Below are 20,633 nucleotides of genomic sequence, written 5' to 3'. Positions count from 1 at the left end.
TACATTGGCATAGCTCTTTACAGTTTGCAAAGTATTTTCACAAAATGTGAATGTCACAAAATGTGACATGTTTGTAGTATAAAAGACGTATATTTCTTCTTAAAAGTATATAAAAAATCATCCTGGGTCCAATATGCCCATGTTACAGATTGAAGATTGTGTACAAAGACAAAAAGTGATGTACCAATTTACAGATAGGAGGAAGTTCACATCATTTCACTGTATCTGCCTCATGGTATTCTTAAATAATGCCTGATTTTTATCATAATTTATTTAGTATTATAACTCTTTTATACACACACACACAACTCTAATGGAAAATGCACCTTGGAATGAGAAGATTCTGGCTCATGCTATATTTTAATAACACTATCATAGTAAATCAACTCACATTTAGACTTTTGATTCCATTATTTAATATTTTCTTTGTGTCTAAAACAAAATAATAAAAAATAAAATAATATGTCCCCCTAGAGAACCACTTCAAAATCATCTTCAAAATATATAATGGCTGACTGTGATACAGTAACTGGCATCATAACATTTGATAGGATTCAGGCATTAGATAATAGGCAGCAAAGGACTATGATCCTTGAATGAAGGGAACAAATGAGGTGAGCCCTATATTCTCCTTGACTTTCTGCTTGGACGTCCTTTCCAAATTGAAATGCAAGGACGTAGAGTCCAGACAGAGAACCACAGTCTCACTGAATTGAAGATGGGTGTTTGAGTGTTGCTGAAATGCTGACATTTTTAACACGGTGTACAAAAGAGGAAGTTTGAGTGTCACTTAAGTGCTGAAATATTTAAGGCAGTGTACCAAAAAGGAAGGAACTGGGCACAGAGGACACCTAGAAATCTGTGTAGATGTTTCCCTCAGATCCTTGGCTAAGGACTGATTTGTGCATGCACAGAGTGAGGTTCAAAAGGCCCTGCAGAGAGAAGCTGTTTTGAAGTTGAGAAATAAAGATCACAAAGTGCTAGGAAACATTGTAGTGTGGCCCAGCCAAAGTCAAAAGTCAGCTATTTGGTTGAGACCTCAGAAAAAGCATGATTTATGAGTAAGGATGATGTTCTAGAATAACGGCTATGCCCTAAAACTAAGGACAAAATGAAAATGTATCAAACCAAGAATAAAACCAGGACCTACAAAATAGTAACTGCTTGACTGAATAAAATCCAACACTCTTTATAGAATAATCCAGATTTTACTCAATGTTTTTCTATTAAGGTTCAGCATAACAACTCCTAGACATGGAAAGAAATAGGAAAGCTTGAGCTACAGGTAAAGGAGAAAGTACCTATAGAAACAGACCTTGAAATGGCTTGGGTGTTGAAATTAACAAGCAAAGGCTTTAAAACTGCTATAAAAAATATGCTAGAGAATTTAAAGAAAAAGATGGAGGCAATGAGTACACAAATGAAGCTCTCAGAAGAAGAAGGTAAACTATAAAAAAAGAACAAAATGAAAATTCTGGAACCAAAAAGTATAATATTTAGAATGAAAAATTCACTATATTGGCTTAAGAGAAGATTGAATGCTACAGAAGAAAGTGTCAGTGAACTTTAAAAGAGATCAATAAAAATTATCCAATTGGTAGAATATAGAGAAATAAGAGAATAAAATACTTCCTAAGTGACATGAGAAAAAAATAGAAGGTAGCCTAACACATATAAGACTGCAGGGTTAGAAAGAGAGCAGTGGGAACATGAAGGACAAAAATGTTTGAAGAAACAATACTTGAATATTTCCCAAATTTGATGAAAAATATTAACTGAGAGATCCAAGAAACCCAATGAATCCAAATTAGGATAAATTCAAAGAAAAACACTCTAGACATGTAAGAATCAAACGTCTAAAAACCAGAGACAAAGATAAAAATCTTAAAAGGAACCAGGAAAAGACAGAGCATATTATATTGAAGGAAATAAAAAAATTTCTCCTGACTTTTCATCTGAAAAAATGGAGGTCAGAGAACAATGGAATGCAATTTTCAAAGTGTTGAAAGAAGACAACCATCAAACCAGAATTCTATATCCAGTGAAAAGCTTTGAAATACATGAAGCAATATCTGACAGAACTAAAGTGAGAAAGAGGAAAGTCCCTAAGTACATTTGAGGTTTTATCAGTATTTGGTAAATAGACCAGAAAAATCACCTTATATAATTGACACTTATCAGATACTAGACCAAGTGTATTCTATAGTTTGGCATAGTATTGAAACAGCTGCAAGAATACTCATTTTTTCAAGTACATATAGAATGTTTACCACGATAGAACAACTGGAACCATAAAGTAAGTCTCAATACATTTCAAAACTCTAAAATTTTACACAGTATTATAAGGTCCATACTCTACCTTGGTCCAAATGATCTATGTGGCAGATTAATCGCATTAGAGGTCCCATTTTTTTCCATCCCTATATCCACAGCCTTTTCCATGTAACTTTGCAGTTCTTTTGACAAAAGAGGAGTTATCTATTTACACACCTATTTGCTAAGATGGCCTTGTAGTTTTCTCTTGTCAATAGAATGTAGCAGCAGTACCAATGTATTGGTTCTAAGGCGAGGCCTCAAGAAATCCTGCGTGTTTTTGCTTACATTCTTGTCCTCTATCATTGCCAGGAGAAAGACATCTTCAGCATAGCCCATTGGTCCCCAGATGAGATGAGACTATGAAGCACAGCAGTCACCTAAGTCTTCCCAATTAAGGCTGTCCTAGATCACCCAGTAGTTATCTAACCCCAGACATGTGAGCAAGCCTAGGTAAGACCAGCAGTTACCTAGCCAACCTATAGCTGACCATAGATACATGAACAAGTCCACTCTAGAGCAGCTGACCCCCACAGACTTGTGAGATAAATAAGTGTTTATTGTTTGATGTCTCTGAGATTTTCTGTTTGTTATCTAGCATTATGTGGCAATAGATAACTGATAAAATCTGGCTCCTGCCTATATCTCTGACTGATTCTTTTCCTATAATGTTCTGATGGCTCACACTAACTATACCTACACACTTGCTATTTCTCAGATAGGCTGGCCCTGTTCCAGGGCCTTTGTTTTGTCTGGAATGTTCTTCCTTTAGATATCTGCATGAAGAAAAGCTTTAGATCGGTTGGCAACTCAACCCTGGCTGGGAGGAAGAAACAAACAGAGAATAATGCAGTTAGCTCCCTCCTGCCAGGAGGCAGTAGATCTTGCTCCACTATAAGTGAAGGGTGACACATATTGCAGTAGGAAAAAGGCTTCCTAGACAGTGCATTGACACCCACAGCTTAGGGTGTATGGGTGAGGAGGATTCCACACTGAGATAATCAATGTAGAAGGTGAGGAATATGCTCTAGTGTCTTAAAATGGGAATATGCTTGATATTCTCAATAGAAATGGGAAGTTATATATTCAAATGTTGACTGACAGGCTACCTTACTGGGAGGAAAGAAGATCATGTTTATAGATAATTACCCATGGAGGGTATGGTATAAGAGGATGGTGAGGATGAAATAGCTTTGGCCTTTAGTCCTGGCTCAGCCCATCACTGGTTTGTTGTTTGGGGAAAATTTAATTCTTTGAACTCAAATTTCATCATTTGTAAAATGGGGGTTGTAATAGTTATCCCAAATGGTTGAAGTAAAAATTAAATGTGATATATGTATGTATGTACATATATAACCTAATACACAAAAAGTGCTCACTAAATTGTAGCTGCCACCTTCCTCCATGTCTTCTACCTCATTATTATCCTGTTTTCTAGAACATGTAATTGTAGAATCTACTGGTAAGATAAATATATGGAATTTGGTCCTATGTAGTAAAAAGTTAATGGGGAGGGGATATACTTTTGGATGTATAAGCCATAAGTTAAGTATAACTAAAATATAGTCAATGCTGGCCCAGGGAAAACCCAAGATATTTGCTTTGAAATATTCATTTTATTTTTCTAAAAGTACCATTATTTACAATGGCATTGTAACAACTTATAAGACCAAGAAAATTCCTCATCTGGGTCAGATCAAGTTTTGAGCCTAGTATTATATTTCTGAAATATTTTTGGGGGTGTACTATGGAATTTATATTCTATGAGGCCAGCTTTAATGGTATAGGAGCAATGAATGAAGCCAGTATGAAAAAACATGGACAATCGTTAAATTTGGGGGATGGGCATATGGGATTCATTATTCTGTTCTCTATAAGTTTATTAGAAATATTTGAAGCTATTCACAATGAAAAATTAATTTTATTTAATGACCCAGATGACCCCAGCATCTGCTAATGAATCTCTTTTCCTCCTGAACCTACTTATATATCTAACCCTTGCAACTCTGGATGACTCTGAGTAAGAAGCATCACTTGTGTAGAAGAACAAATATTTTATTCTTCACCAGTGGTCTCTTCCAGGTTTCAAAGGAATTCCCAGGTTATACTATACCTGTTTTCTGGGAGTTGGCAAACAAGTCTTTGTTCATACTTCATATTTTTACAGACACTTTGTTGTGTCCCTTCTTAGCTCTAGTCTTTCTGATGGAGAAGCCCTAATCCTTTTAATCCCCATTCTCTGGAAGCAGGTCCCTCTGCTCAGTCATTGAAGTTGCCCTTCTCTGCACCTTTCTCAGCTCTGCTCTGACTTTCTTGAGCTGCAGTGACCAGAACTGATCCACTCAGGTTATAGACAAGTAAAAAGGACAACCACAAACAGAATTTCAATGAAGAGACTACTGGAAACCAAAGGAAATTGGAAGTTAACATTAAGAGAGATCATAGAGAGACAAACATAGTGTTAAAAAATTAAATTACATTAGAAAAGATGAAAATTAGTCTCATTGTAACACTTGGCAGGGTGGAATTGGGAGAAAAAAAATTTTTTAAAAAGGTCTAATTCTATTACTTCCAAGCTTCAAACCTCTAAGCATGCCCATCATATTAGAATAAAATCAAACTTACCACTGTGGCCAACAGTCTGGCCCCTGCCTGTCTGTTTCTCCTATCTCAGCTACATTCATTCTCACCTTGCTTAATTGGCTCCAGCCACACTGGCCTTCCTGCTGCTCTTGGGGCACCCCATAATCCTCTGGGACTCCAGGGCCTTTGTCCTTGCTGTAGCCTCTGCCTGGACTATACTTCCCCCACACCCCCCGCCCACCCTTCCAATCTCACGTGCTTTGCTTCTGCACATCATTCAGCCTCTGATCAAATGCCACTTCCTCAGAGAGACCTTGCCTGACCAGCCAATAGCCCCCTCCATGGTTCTCCACTTCTTACTTGATTTATTGTGATCCTGCTCTGAACTTACAGTATGTAGTTTATCTTTTTCTTATCAGTGTCCCCCTTTAGAGTATAAGATCTGTGAAGGAGAAGACTGTGCACTGGTAACTGCTGAATCCTCCTCACATCTAGATTAGTGCCCGGCAGGGGTGGGTGCCGATAGTTATTAATACTTGCATGAATGAATGAACACATGCATGTGTATCCGGTTAGGGGACGTTCTGGGACTGAATTGTCTGGGCTCAAATTCTGCCTCTGCCTTCAATGTGCTCTTGGGCAAGTTATTTAACTTCTCTGTATACAATTTCCTTATTTGTAAGATGGGGATAATAATGGTACCCACTCAGGGTTATCTTGAAAATTAAGTGAGATAACACATACAAAGTGCTTAGGAAAGTGTTAAGAACAATACTTAGTGCCCAACAAATATTGGGAGGATTATGATAAAATGGCAAAAGGGGAAAAGAGAAGCAATACTGGCAGCCTTTCTTGAGTAGTAGGAATTCTCTATTAAAAGATCGACTGTGGTGCTCCAGTGATTTTCCTCTACTCTGCAAAGGTGTGCTTCCAAGGACAAGGAATCAATTACAAGCAACACTTCCTACTGTGTGGGAGGTTATCTGACGGGTTTTTTTTTTTTCCCCCAAGTTTAAGAGACATAAAATTCACAATTGCAGTATCTTCCATTTCTCAAAGTAGCACATTTGCATGGAGTATGTATTTAAAGTATGTATTTAAAGTATGTATTTAAAGTTTAATAGCTACATACGGAACAAAGTTTAATAGCTACATACGGAACATGCTCTCTAAAGCTCTGTGCCATTCACATTCTAAAGGAATTACGAGGCAAAAAGGAAAATCTTGATATTACTAGTCATAGTCATAAGTTCATGTTCCCAGAGATTATTTTATTCTCTACAACAGAAAAAGAGGAAATTCTTTTGAAAATATAATTACGTATGTTTATTATTGATATTGAGAGTATATGATCTGTAATGACCATAACAACCTGTGAAATTTTTAGCTTTTGGTAAGAACAGGGTCTTTTGTTTGTTTATTTGTTAAGGTTGACCAGTGCAAAGTTTATCCTATTTGTTAATGCAAAGGCAGTTTAATAAATGCAAATCAAGTGAAAACATATAATCCTCCTAAGAATTAGGGTTATTCTCTGTAGTCCAACAGAGCAACAGATGATGATAATAAGTGAAGTGTTAGGCAAAATGAAGGCAGAGTGTTTCTTGACAGATGGCTGGGAAAGTACCAAAAAAACTGTCTAGGTTGAGTGGTCGCTACATGGACACTGTGGCTTGTTACCTCTCATCAGAGTCCACTGTGTCTTGTACTTGACACTGAAGATAAGAACTATTCCAACATATGGAGAAAACTTCTTTCTGAAATGTAACTACTTTGACAGTCAAACATTATTGTAAATAAGAACAATTAGAGGACACTTAAAATTATTTTTAGGCAGGAGCAGTTTGGTGGGAACACTGTAAATTATAATGCTAGTCACTTAACATTTAGATAGTTCTTTATGTGTCCTCTATAGGAGGCCCCAAGGGAGAAATTTCTTGTAAAATGTACTGATCTGTGAAGTTTTGTACTGCTTGAGGAGAGGGTATGATTTTTCCCTCTAATGATGTGAATTTAGTATATTACTGATTGTTACTTCCTTTTGTTCCCTCTTTGGCTACCAGAAAGGTTACTTATGGTTTGACTATAGCAACCACATAGGCCCTTATGACCTGCTTATTCATGATTCTTTTTACTCCTCTGGTTTTGACTGTCTGCTCTTATTAGTACATTTTTACTGAATTTTAAAATTCTTTAAAAAATATTTTACTATTATTTTATTATATGTGGTGGTTTAAGCTGCCTCAAATCTTTCATAAATGAGATGAATTTAGCTCAATTAAGTTGGGTAGTTTTCATAAACATAATTTCTCTTGATTGTCATAATAGCCTGGAGAGGTAGACATTATCATCATTCACAATTTATAGATAGAAACCTAGACTCAAAGATATAAAAAACTTGTCTAAGATCCAAATATCACATACTTTTCAGTTCTACATTATGCTATCTGATTTCTCTAAAAAAAACCCCCCAAAAACTTTTATTGCTGTCATATTTTCAGATAAGAGTTAGTACTGAACTAACAATGGTGAACTTTGTTTTAAAGTGTCACATGAATGAGATAAAATGAAATACATTTAAATTACAAAAAGAAGGAGTTAGGCCAGTGGAAAGTTTTACCAATAACTATATGTGATTATAGAATATTAGGCAATTAGAGAATTTTCTTTGATGAAATTTATTATTCTTTTTTTTATTTTAAAGAAAAAGGTATACAAGAAGGATAAAATTTAGATACAAGTTTTACTTGAAGGTAGGATTATTTGACCTATACAAGATGAAAATGCTTTTTAAAAATCAGCCACCACCAAATGTTACAGATGACTCGTTACAGCCCACCAGTGTAAGGAGATGGGCTTTGATCTCCTTTCTAAGGTCACCAGGCTGGCCCTAATCCTAGTGCCTTGGCCACCCTGCTGTGCTCAGTCCTGCAGGTAGGTGTGTTTCCTGGGCAATGAAGCCAGTGAAAATGGCACATCCTGGCCTTGAAACACAGGTGACAAAAAAAATTCAAAGTACATGAGAGTCAGGATCATAACCAACTTATTTTCCCAGGCTTTTCTGCAGAGCCTAGGCTCCTTCCTGCTTTCTATCTCTGTAAACCAAGAAAGCAGCATCACACCCAGGCACCCTAATCGGCTGTGCCTCATTGATGGCATTACAGGGAAAAAAACCACAAATTAAAAGAGAGAGAGATCCTCTTCAAATATAAATATGCTCATAACACAATTCATTAAGCATCACCACATGATATTATCCTATCACGTCTGCCTACTTCTAATTTCAGCAAAAAGTGTAAAATTCCCAAACATTTGTTTGTTAAGGACTGAGTCTAAAATGGCTAATGCAAAATTGCCATTGACATTCTATTGTGATGTCAGGTTCAAATGCAGAGTTTGGAGAATACATTTCCCCTGCTTGAGGGAATAGCACATTGTTCTGAAAATTTCCCTAAAGGATTTTCAGGTCTGTGTAGATAATTTTGCTCCATGAAGTCAGAAATGGATCATCTGGACAGTTTTGCTATCCTTTGACAGTTTCAGTATTTCTGTACATCCTTACATGACTAATGAGAAACCATGCAGGAGAAATAGGTCCAATTGTTGTGTGTCCAACATGCACTGGCTGTGCTTTGAGATCACCTAGCTAGCAAGTTGCTGGGGAGGGATTTGAACCATGGGGTGCCTCATTCCAAGAGTCATCATGGTTTTGCTTCTACACTGTAAAGTTCCACAGAGAGGTGGAGAGTATATGCTAGTTCTAAGCATTCACATGCTAAAGTCATCAACACCCTGAATTCTATGTATTTAATGTCATCTCATTTGTTTTATCAGCAGAGGCAGCTCCCTCTAGAATGACCCCTTTGGTACATGCTGGATAAGCATGGAACATCCCACAAAACAGAACATCCCATATCTCTGAACTCTATGCATTGGCTTCTTTGACTTGCCTGGTGTGAAGAGGGCTCCTCCTTCAGATTTTCATCCAGGTCCACACCAACTCTGTGAAAGAAAACAGAAAACTGGTAAATGCCCTGCAGCAGAAGGGATGAGACAGTCTTGTATGTCAGATCATCTGACCCAAACACAATGTGAATCTGAAGAAAGATTTGGCAGAAAACCATCCTACCTCCCCCTGAACCAAAAGAAACTCAAATAGAGTTACATGAGAACTTGTACAGCTGGGCCTCAGCATAGCTAGAGAAACTGAGCATTAACAGCAGTTCCTCAACACCGTCTTTTGCAACTCGAGCAAGGTCCCTAAGACTCTGGGATCAGAGTCATCAGGAAAAAGACCTTCCTGGCCCAGAAGACAGGGATCCTGGAGGGAAGGCAACCTGGTGCCCCCGCGGGACCCCCTGACCGACTGCCCTGGGAAAGCCCGGAGCAGGGTTCCTCGAGGCAGAGAAAACCACACCTTTGTCTAGTTGCTCTCGGAGGCTGCCTGTACGGAGGATCCAGGTTGTGGGGTCTGAGGATTATACAATTTTAGGAGGTGGTCGCTTTAAGAAAAATAATACAGAAATACAAGTACAAAATTGAGAGTGACAGTGACTCTTTAGAAGGAGAAAAAATTACAAATTTTTTAAAGCTGGCAAATACAAGAGACATCTCAAAATCTAGTAAAAAAAAAAAACACATGATGTTTTAATTACTGTCTGACACAACTCTAAAATAACATTTTCCTCTGGAATTTTTGCCTGCATACTTTGACACTCTCTTTATATGATAATGACTTTGCATTAGAGAGAACAGAGAGATAAGGTAGTCTTTTCCTCTAGCAAGATTGATCAAAATTATTGATAGTTGGAAGACATTAAAACATGCTTCTTTATGCAGACACACTTGCCGTGCGCAGTACTGCTGCAGGGTAATGTCCTGCAAATGCAAGATTTTTGATAAATTTTATTTTATGCAATTCCCATAAGTAACGCACAGTGTTCTTATCAGTGTACATGTTTTGTCTCCAAATATATTCCTGAATTTCCATTTTGTTGAGGCATCAATGAAAACTTCATTTTTACACATCTCATGATTGGAAGAATTTTCCACAGAGTCGCTTCTGGCTCAGTATATTTCAAACCTTGTTTTTCTTCCACTACCCACAGACTTCTGATGCCAGGCACCATAGGACACGTTTGTATTTAATTCAGCCTTGTGCGTTACTCCTGTAATCCATTCCTACCCCAGGATGGACAGCAGTGACTTAACAATGCACAGAAGTGACTGTGGCCCACACAAAGGTATCCCACTCATTCTGAGCTAAATGCATCCCCAATTCAGCTTCCCCTTAGCTGGACCCCCCAATTGCCCACAGCCACTCCAATGCCAACTCAGCAGAGAAGTATGAGGGAGGGGAAGCTGTAGTGGAAAGAAACAGCAGTTGAACCCAACTGTGTTGAAAATATATTCCTCTTGCAAATCTTACAAAAACACAGGACCATGGGAACACAGTGCTGGGACTCTTCCCAGGGTCTTGGAAGGGCCAGAGCAAGTAAGGGGCCCTAAAACTTAAACTTCCTCTGCCTCCAGAGAATGTACCTCTGCTAGGGCGGTGGGAGGGACTTCAACTCTGGCCCCTAGTAAACACTTCTGTGATCATCTTCCAAGCCTGCTCTCTGGCTGGGGGAGGCAAGGCAGCCTGAGAAGCTTCTAGTCAGGCAAATTTGCATTTGTCAAAGGAGAGCAGTAACAGTGATGATGCCGCTTGTTTAAAATACCTCTGATTGTTTAAGTGTTTGTCCTGGTCATGAATAGCCCCATCTCTCTAACCAAGCCGGCAAATGAATAGCTATTGATCCTAAGCTGAACTTTTGGCCTTCAGGTAATTGGGAAGGGCCTTTGGAGGGCCCTAACCTTTGATTCTTGGAGAAAAAGTTATTTGATCTATTTCATCTAAGGAGGAGGAGGAGCAAGATGGGCAAGGGGAGAGAGAGGGAAGAGGACCAGGGAGGGGGAAGAAAAGCAGAGCCAGGGGGAAGGAGCTCAAGAATGGGGGAGGGGAAGAGAAGAGGAGGGGAGGGGGGAGGGGAGGAGAGGAGTTAAGGTAAGACCTCCTTGTGGGTCCAGTCCAGGTCCTGGCCTTGGCAGGGGGTGGTCTGAGTCTGACAGGGGGGCCCTCGTGAAGAGGGCCCCCCTTCCTGGTGGGGCCGGCCACCCTCCCTGCTGTTCAGTGGAGCTCAGCTCTCTGGTGGGAGCTTCCTTCCTAAAGGGAAGAAGTTTTATTATTGGACAAGCCTGGATCTCTCCTCCCCACCCCCAAGGGCTACTGGGCACCCAAGTAGGCTGCAAATTGAACTGAGGGTCATGAAACTCCTACTCCTGCATCTATTTAGGGCCTTTCTCTAGGTCTCTGTCTACAAAACACTAAAGAGAACAGAAACCAAATTTTGTAAGAAACTCCAAAAGTTTTAGGCAGTGTGAGGTTTCCTACTAAAATTTAAGCTTTCCTTCCCAGCAGCAATCAAGGCAGACATTTCTAGGCAGCCAGATGGAACTGAGGAGATGGCAGTGGATTAAGGTCTTCAGTTTGAGGTGGGACCCAGGGAAAAGCATCTCAGAGGCCTGACTGGGAACAAGACCCCACCTCCTCCCATATCCCATCTCAGGGCAGGTCAAGAGCGGCATGAGGACCTCCACTAGCTTGAAGAAAGAGAATCTCCGTGAAAGTCACTTGCCTCCTGGGGAAGCCAGAGTGGACAAAACAGGCATGGTCCCTGCCCACACAGGGCAAACAGTTTGGGGGATTTGATGAGAATAAAATAAAAAAAACATATTACAGTGTAAGTGCTGGGAAGGAAAGGCACACAAGAACGATGCCTTCTTTCACTTGTAATATTAGCTACTTTTGATAAAATCTTGCTAAAATATGTTGCTTGGCTCCCTGCCTCCTTAAACAGAGTGTGATGGGGATACTCTAAGCTTAAATGGAAGTCTCAGCATCACCACTGGCCCCATAAAGTCTAACATTTGCTGTATTATAATGATTTCCGAGAGGTGTATGAACCTTTTTATGACCACATTAAATGGTCCCTGGCTACTATTAGTTTTCTTTTTTAAATTCTTGTATCTGCCAGTTAGATTGCCTTGAATTTTCCTGGCTGTGACAATACATTAATATATTATCCCTATGCGCCCCCCCCATCCCTTAATTTATTATAGGGCAAATGACCTGATAGTCAAATTTAATGCATTTTTTTCCCTTTTCAGGTTTATAATGCATATACACATATATATACACATGCATATATATGAAACAAAATAATATAATCCAAACATTTTAGAAGGGCTTATAGTAACGCACAGTTGCTCTTTGCCTCACCTCTGCACACCCTCAGACCAACTCCCCCATTACCTGTGAGGACAATTTGCTGCCTTTTTAAATCTCGATCTATAAGTTGACATAGACATGCGTGGGACTTTCACACAACACCCCCAGGGGTATGCAAACATGCTGGCTGCCTCTGTATCTCTTACTTTCCCATTCAAGAAAGCAAGTCAGAGTGTGAAGGTGACATTATTTTAGGGTTAACCTTGCGTCCATTCACTTTTATGCATAAAAGATCACTTATATATTATGGGTTTTTAAGAGATTGTTAGAAAGAGGACATGGTGTCACCCCAGCTTATGGTGTCACATGTGTGTATAGCAGCTCCTCAGGTGAGATCACACGTGTATAGCATGACGTCCAACCTCCTTAGGTGATATCGAAGGCTATTTAATACCTCTCCCTCAGTGTTAAGTTACTCTTTTTGCTCATCTGATCTGGACACAGTGTTTTTGGTCTGATGACTGGACTTGTCCTTGTTTCTGAGCCCCAATTCCCAATATTGGGTATTATCCCTGAACTCAGGCCATGCCCTGATCTTCCAATGCCTCCTCCATGGACTGAGCCCCTCTCTCCAAACTCCACGCTGTTTGGGGCCATATTGGCCAACACTGGGCACCTGTGATACCCTGCCCCCTTTCCTGACCTTCCAAGCACTATCCTTCCCTTCTGAATACCACCACAGCCCATCCACCAGGATGCTCTTTCTAGGCCTCAGATCTCCTTTACGTAAAGTTTTCACTGACTTGGACTGAAGTAGCTGTATTCCTCTAACTTTGTTCTCTGCTCCCAGGTAGAACCCCTTCTATGGGTACCTGAGATCACCTTGCTCTGTCTGGGGCAACCCTGGCCTAGCCTTTGTTCACCTGTCTGGTTATACTCCATCATGCAGGGCAAGCCAGTGCTCTACATTATATACCAGCCCTAGTGGAACCTGAAGACGTCAAGACCACCCTGCGGTTGAAGGGTCAGGGAACTCCAGCTGTGAAGAGGGTGGTCTGGACTCAGACTGCCTGGGTTGAGAAATGGGGCTCTGCCTCTCACTTGCTCTGTGACCTGTGTCACTCACTGTGTCTCTGTCTTGGTTTCCTCACCAGTATAACGGGCATAATAACAGAATCTACTTCACAGGGTTGTGAAGATTCTATGGGAAAATATTTGTAAAGTGTTTAGTTTAAGACACATTACATAGTAAGCTCTTAAGAAATGTTAGCAATTACTGTCAATATTATTATTTTTGTTACTGTCAGTACTTTTTATCAGTGGGGCCAGAGCTCAGTTGCTCATTAATTTCAGAGATAAAGCCTCCTAATCCTTGGGTCTGCATTGGGCAACCTTGAATATATAGCAACAGTCACGACTGAGCATAGAGTGCGGCCAGTACAGTGGGGGGGAGGGGGTGTTTCTGGGCTAATAGTAAAACATCATTTCTATGGGGTGGGCCAAGCTTCCCAGATCGGGATTTATTTTTAATTTATTGGTAGTGGGGGTGAGAAGGCAACAAAAAAGGAAAAGCAGATGATCTGAAGAGCAAGAGAAAGAAAGGAAGAGGGTAGAGCTGAGCAGAAAGCAAAGGAAGGTGAGAAGGAAATATTAGTACTAAAGAGAGACAGGAATGCAGTATTACAATGAATCAGACTGGGGGTAGGTAAATAACTACAAAGGTGCATGCAGCTGTAGAAAAGGTAAACCAAGGGTGGATGGATGAACAACCATACAGCCCAAGAAAATATCTAAAAATATAGAGAAATAAAGAACCACTAAAGGAATATAAAGCAACTAAAAAGGCTGGTTAAAATTTTATATGATGTTTTGCATTCTTGATGTACCTTTTAATTTTAAGTGAGTGCTGCCTCTATAGTATTCAAATGGAAATGAGAGCAAGCTTTGCACATATTCCCAGCTGTGCCCTCCTGCATCTCACTCTGGGTTCCTCATTTACAATGAGCATCCAGCTCCATTTTCGGAGCAAAACACATCTCTTGTGTACCATAAGGCACCTCTCTTCCTATTGCACCTCCATTTTTTGGTGAATTTTATTAGACATATTAAAATCTTGGGATGCTCTCATATTTAACCATAGCCAAAAAGAATACTCCAAAGCTGTTTTTTTTTTCCTCTTAGAGGGAAGGCAAGGTAAGTCACTAACAAAAGGCTCACTTTTCCCATTAAAGCCTACAAAACCCATCCTGATTCTTATCACTTAGCACCTCTGGAAAGGCAGTGAAATATTACTCGGGCTTAGTTTCATTGTGTGAATTCTAACAGTCTTAGGTACAGTTTTGATTCCTTTGAGCCCCCTGCTGACAGGGGCTGCCGGGTGGTGGGGGAGGAGAAATCATTTCCTCTAAGGACTGTATTTGATGGCAAAGTGTAAAAAATGACATTTTCAGTAAGGGAAGAGTGAGTGGATATTGAGCACATCAAGACAGCTTGACAATGGAGGAGTCTGAAAGATACCCGCGGAGGTTTGGGGACTATTGTGTAAGCCATGAGAACATCACCGGGGCCAAATTCTACTCCTGCCCCCTCCCCCTGCCCCATATCATTTGAATAAATACTCCTGGAGCTTGTGTATGACCAAATTTAACCTAATACAATTAATAATTCAAATACTTTAGGAAAACAAGAAAATGAAGTAAAGTAAGTGGAAGAACTCACCGTAGTTCATTTTGTTATTTCAATGGGGCACAGTAGTTGAGAGTTTGGGCCCTGAGCCAGGCCGCATGGATTCAAATCTCACTTTTACAACTTTTGTAACTTTGAGACAAATTACTTAACCTCTCTAGATCTCAGCTTTTTCAACAGTAAATGGGGATAAGCATGTATCTACTTCATGGGTCATTATAAATTAGGGGGAAGTGGATGTACCCTAAATGAAGTGGTAAATACAATATAGGTTAAAGCCAAGAGTGGATTTTCCACAAATGATAGATGCTAGGATATAAAGGGCAATAATAGGATTCCTACCATCAACAACCCAAAATCTGACAGATCTTGGAAGACAGATGTTGGAAACAGTATGGTGTGACCTTTGTACATGGTTATGTGAACACCCCAACAAGGAGCCCAACCAAGATGGTCTGTGGAGGGATTAGGTATGTTTCACAGAGAAGCTGGGTGTTGAAAAGTGAGGATGACCTTAATGGTAAGAGAAAAGGAGACTAGGGGAGGGCACACCAGGCACAGCATGGGCAAGGGCATAGAAGCTGAAAAGAACAAAGTAGGCTGGGGCGAGATAAATAGCTCTGTGTGGCTAGACTGCAACAGTCATGCCCACTGAGGCAGGCAGAGTTGCTTTAGATGACACCAGAAGTAACTGGAGGCCAAGTTATAAGGGGTCTTAAGTGCTATGCTTAGGAAAACATTTTGTTTTTGTTTTTCTCTAGGTACTAGGAAGGAAAATAATTAGAACTATGTTTTAGAAAGATCACTGGAGGCATATATTGTGATACTAATAAACCAGAGGTATGGGGGGCATTTAGTAGATTACTGCAATGGTCCAGCCCAGAGTCCCTTACGGTCTAAACTAAGACAATGGTGGTGAAGAAGAGGAGACAGATTTTAGAGATGTGTTCATGGAGGGGTTGTGGGGTGGGGTACACAATAGGCTGACCATGGAGTGAAGAAGAAGAAAGGTGAAGTCCTAGAATAAGGGAAAGGTAGTGATAATGGGCTCTTCAAGGCCAAGATCACTCAATGGAGAATATTCATGGAAGCTGGAGAAGGGTGTGGCAAGCTAAGTATTTGAAGACAGTTTATTTAAGACATCTTATTTAAGAAGGGCTATAGAAAGGCTGGTGGAAAAGCAGCTCAGGAGACTAGATTACCATAATCTTGGAAAGAAGTGAACATTTTTAGATGAAAGCTGTGGCAATGAATGCAGAAAATTTAGTTTGCATTAATATGTGCTACATGGGACAATGCCACGTGGGAGTTAACTGAATGCAGTCAATGTTGAGCTTAGTATCAAGAAAAGCAACAGCCCCCTCACATCCCTAGTTCTTTGATGCTTCCAAGCAAAGGATAATGGATCATATCAGAGATGTTGTGATAGTGAGTCCCTTGGTCAGTGAGCAGGTAGATTATTCTACACTTCTACCCAAAGACTGGTTTTAGTGTACAAAGGTTAAAATGTACTTAGTGGCAACTTCGAATCTGCATCTGCCAATGAATGAGGTGAGGGAGCAAAGGGAGGTTCTACAATTTGGGGACACGAAGTATGTGATGTGATTGCCAGCCTCCCACAAGAGAGGGAGATACAAGGCTGGGGATTTGCTGAGAGCAGAGCTGCCCTCTGGGTTTCCACCAGTGCACGGACACATTGTCAACTATTCATCTCCCATATGCTTTTCTTTACACTTTTCCACCCCTGGGACTTGTCTATTACCAAATTGAAAACAGCTGGATCAAGGGTTCATGTGACATTCCTGTCCTGATGTTCTGAGGCTGCCCATATGGCATTTGCTTTTCTCCCAGAGATTATGGAGGTGGAGGAGATTCCATGAAACACTATCAGGCTGATCAGAATAAAAGAGGGTCTTTTCTTTAACTCTTTGCTGACACAGTTTACTGAAAATACTAAGTAAGAGCTAAGAGGTGGCATGTAGCATAACCATTAGGAGTTAGATACTCTAGCTGCTCCCATCGCTTATTTGATTATAGGCAAAAAGCTGTGCCTCAGTTGCCTGTTTTACAAAATGAAGATATGAAAAGTAACCATATCATGGGGCTATTGTTGGATAATACATGTAAGGGGCTTAGCACAGGACCTGGCACCTGGAAAACGCTTATAAGCAGTAGCTGCTGTTCTTGTGGTGGTGGTTGATATTGTAGTCTTTGCTACTTAGACCTTCTGAATAAAGATTTAACTGTGAATATCTCCAGCCTAATAAGTTATGTTCTATTCTTACTCACCTGGTCTTAAACTAGTTTTTCCTTGTGACTTCTGACTCTAGTGGAGGCTAATTTACAGTGAAGGTTTGGGAGCGTAAAAAGACTGAGAAGAGTAGGTGTGTTCTGGCTGCGCTGATGAGCTGTGCGGTCAGTGTTTACGTATGTCTGACAATTTAGAAATACATTTGGGAATGTATAAGTATGCTGGAAACATTATGTTCTTTGAAATATAAACATCAATAACAAGTACATGTCACAGACACAAATGCAGATCTACATCCTGTACTTTATGTTTGGCAAAACTTCCCTTGAGTTTGGAGTGCTTAGTTCTGCCAAGTTGTAAGCTAATTTCAGGCTACAGATAAGAGTCAATTAGAAACTGGATTGAGAATGAATATGCAGACTAATTTCTTTTGACCTAAGCTGCCAGCACACTGACACCGTTTGGTGAGAAAACAGATGTAATAGCTTATCAAGGCATCTGGCCTTTCTTCCCTAAGGCTTCAATCTGGGTGCCCTGCCTGGGCAATTAGGGATTGATCAGAGCCAAATGCACCTCCCCAGAAAAGCCATCCTTTCAACCGGATTAGCTTTTAAAAATTCTAGTGTGTTACCAGGTGGGCATCTTCTCAATGTCAGACTAAACATGCTATAAGGGAAAAAAAGAGAGATATTTTATTACTGAATATGAAATAGTTATGGGAGCATGCTGTATATGTTGGTGTGAACGCAAAAGTGGGTGAAAAGTAAATCCCAGACTTCAGGGGTCTGAGTAAGAAGTGGAAAACCTAAAAACGTGAAAACCATTGTGGTTACCTCACAGACAAACAATAGAATGACATGACAATATCAGAAATGCATCTTCTTTCCTCACTGTTCACTGTCCCAAGCTATAAGGAACTCCTGGTGGAACTGTGACCTAATCCCAGCTCTATACTGAAACCATGCTTGGTGTGCAACATGGGTCTGGAGTGAGAGCTCAGAGTGGATCTTCATGTTGCTGATCTTTGATGTGCTCAGGCTTCAGAAGGAAACCTGGAAGGGAAGGTGCCCGGATGGGAATGTGTTCTCTTGATGCAAGGAGCATATTCTCCCCATGAAAATCATTTATAAAAATCAAGAATAGACTTTAAGAACAAGGGGAGAATACATAGAACATACATTTAGAGAACAATGAAACTCTTCTATACAATAATCCTGGAGCAAGTTAACCCAGCCAAAGCAAATGATGACCCAGAATTATTTATGTGGAGAGATGTCCCGGGAAGAATCCTTACAGGAGAACAACAAAGCTTTGCAAAGCTGATATATGTTTACCTACAACACATCTCATGTGAAAGGTAAAATTCCAACGGTCACTTCTGAACCCTTCATCCCAAGTTGCCTTCACCTGTTAGAAAGGATGGTGATCTACAAGATGTTGTGAGAAGGCTACCTCCCCAAATCATGATCCTCTCTAACTGCTAATGCCTAAACTTCCTTAGCATGGGATAATGTTCTCTACTCCCCATTGAAGATTAGACCTAAAAGGCAAGGACTTAGCAGAGGTAATATTTGGCTTGTATTCATACAAGGTACAAGCAATTGAATCAGACTTATTCCTGAGAACAAAAAGAGGTGAGAACAAAAGCCTAGGGTCACCAAAGATATCTTCAGAGGACACTATAGAGCATGGGAGTAAGGGCAACAGAGGGTGAAAAGGTAGCTGGAGATAGAAAATTATAACAGTAACAGCTAATATGTAGAATCTGCACCAAGTAATATTCATATATTATATAAAGCATTTGGAATTTGGGAAGAGGATCTGAAGTTATCATTGTAACTCCATGTATTTTAGTAATTAAAAACAACAAAAAAAGAAAGATTTATAACCTATTTTTTAAGTTAGCCAAAGCACTTACAACTGGGTTCTTTAATAATTTTGTGCCAGTAAATCTGCTGCTCTGGCGATCCATCACCAGCATCCCGCAGACGGTACAGAACTATTAACCACGTGGACTTAAAGCATGAAAAAACAGCCAAAGAAGATTGCTTCACCAACACTAATACATCATGAAAATTGAAATTAAAACAGCTTTGGGATAAATAATGGTTGCCAAAACCATTATTTAAGCCCATAATTAGAAGTAAATTGTGATCCATAATCTCTACAAACTAACAACTGAAATCTTATTTTCCTTTGGGGTAGTTAACACTTTGTAAGACAATATGATGCTATTAACAATTAATACCCAGATTTGTGAGGGAGAGATATGTACACACACATACACATATATATCTCATATATGTCTACTTTTTAAATGAAAAGTGTTCTTCCCTAGTCCCAGAAGAGAGTTAAGTCAGAAATATCAGTCTTAATGATGCTCAATCCTGGCTTTTGCTAAAAATGAATAAATATCTTAATTTTAAAAGGGACATTGACAGGAAGAGATAAGGGTAAGCTAGAAAGCTGCTATTGCATGACTCATCAAAAGAGAAGAAACTAATTTTAGTTTCTTTCTGAGAACGATTAAAGTAAATCAGTAAAAAAATGTTTTTCTCTGGTCAAACCAACTACTATTAACCATAGGGCTGAAGCACACGCCTGTATACAAAATAAAATTAAATATTTAAATTTTAAAAAGTGAAAGAATTCATGGTTATTGCTAGAATTACATTGAAAACTGGACTTTGATTTTAGAATCTGTGGTTCAAAATCAGGAAAGTGAATCAAGAATTGATGAAAATGCTATTGGGAAGAAGCTGTGCTAGAAGTAGAAGAGAAAGGAAAACAGGAAAGGAGTGGTAAGAATCTGCTGTAAAACAGGTTCTCAGATTATCACAAAGACCACAGAAAATGCATAGCATGGAAACAGAATTAGCATCAATTTGGTAGAAAATGAAATAATGAGAGTTAAGTGGATGCTCATGGCGAATGTAACATTCAGGCTGTTTCAGCCTCTCATTTCAGAACATTATGACAGCTTAAACAACTATCATATATGAACTGATATTTTTCCCTAATGCCACATTATCAAGTTCTGAAAATAAATATCAGGTAGGTCTGGTATATGCTTTCATTCATTCTCTCTTTTACTCACTCATTCATTCATGAAATACTGGTTGAGGATATAACAAGACCATATCATATGCTAGATATTGTGGTAGACATGAAAAATGTGTTGAACTCAGATATATCTTCAAAGTACTTGTACTGAATTTCATCAAATCTAACATGTCATTAATTATAAGGCATACTATTACTTTATGTACATGTAAGAAGAAAAATGCTAATTATATTTGTGACACCATTGATTATAAGACATCTTGACTGCAGAAATGTTAAGATGTAAAAAATGTGCAGTTGGAATCAATGACATATCCACACAAAATAATCAAAATCAAGGGTTCAGTAACAATGCCAGGCCATTAAACATACTAGCCTCTGGACATTTCGTGTATAACTAGTATATTATTTGCTGTCCTTGGGAAAAAAGTCAAAAGAGATATTTTGAAATCTTTTATAAAAATACTTATG

At 39.4% G+C, this 20,633-nt stretch overlaps 1 protein-coding gene across 1 annotated transcript in view; it reads right to left on the bottom strand.

Annotated features, from left to right (window-relative positions):
* Window positions 1-20,633, bottom strand: part of SLC9A9 (solute carrier family 9 member A9) — a 537,568-nt gene that overhangs the window by 107,427 nt on the left and 409,508 nt on the right. The window contains exon 13 of the mRNA XM_069473135.1: window positions 8,840-8,895. Within this exon, the coding sequence (XP_069329236.1) occupies window positions 8,840-8,895 (56 nt within the window). The remainder of the gene's footprint in view (window positions 1-8,839; window positions 8,896-20,633) is intronic.

Source organism: Eulemur rufifrons, chromosome 7 (genome assembly GCF_041146395.1).
Source record: "Eulemur rufifrons isolate Redbay chromosome 7, OSU_ERuf_1, whole genome shotgun sequence".
Classification (NCBI taxonomy): Eukaryota; Metazoa; Chordata; class Mammalia; order Primates; family Lemuridae; genus Eulemur; species Eulemur rufifrons.
Note: the sequence above shows the minus strand (reverse complement) of the source record. Positions and strands in the feature narration are given on the sequence as shown.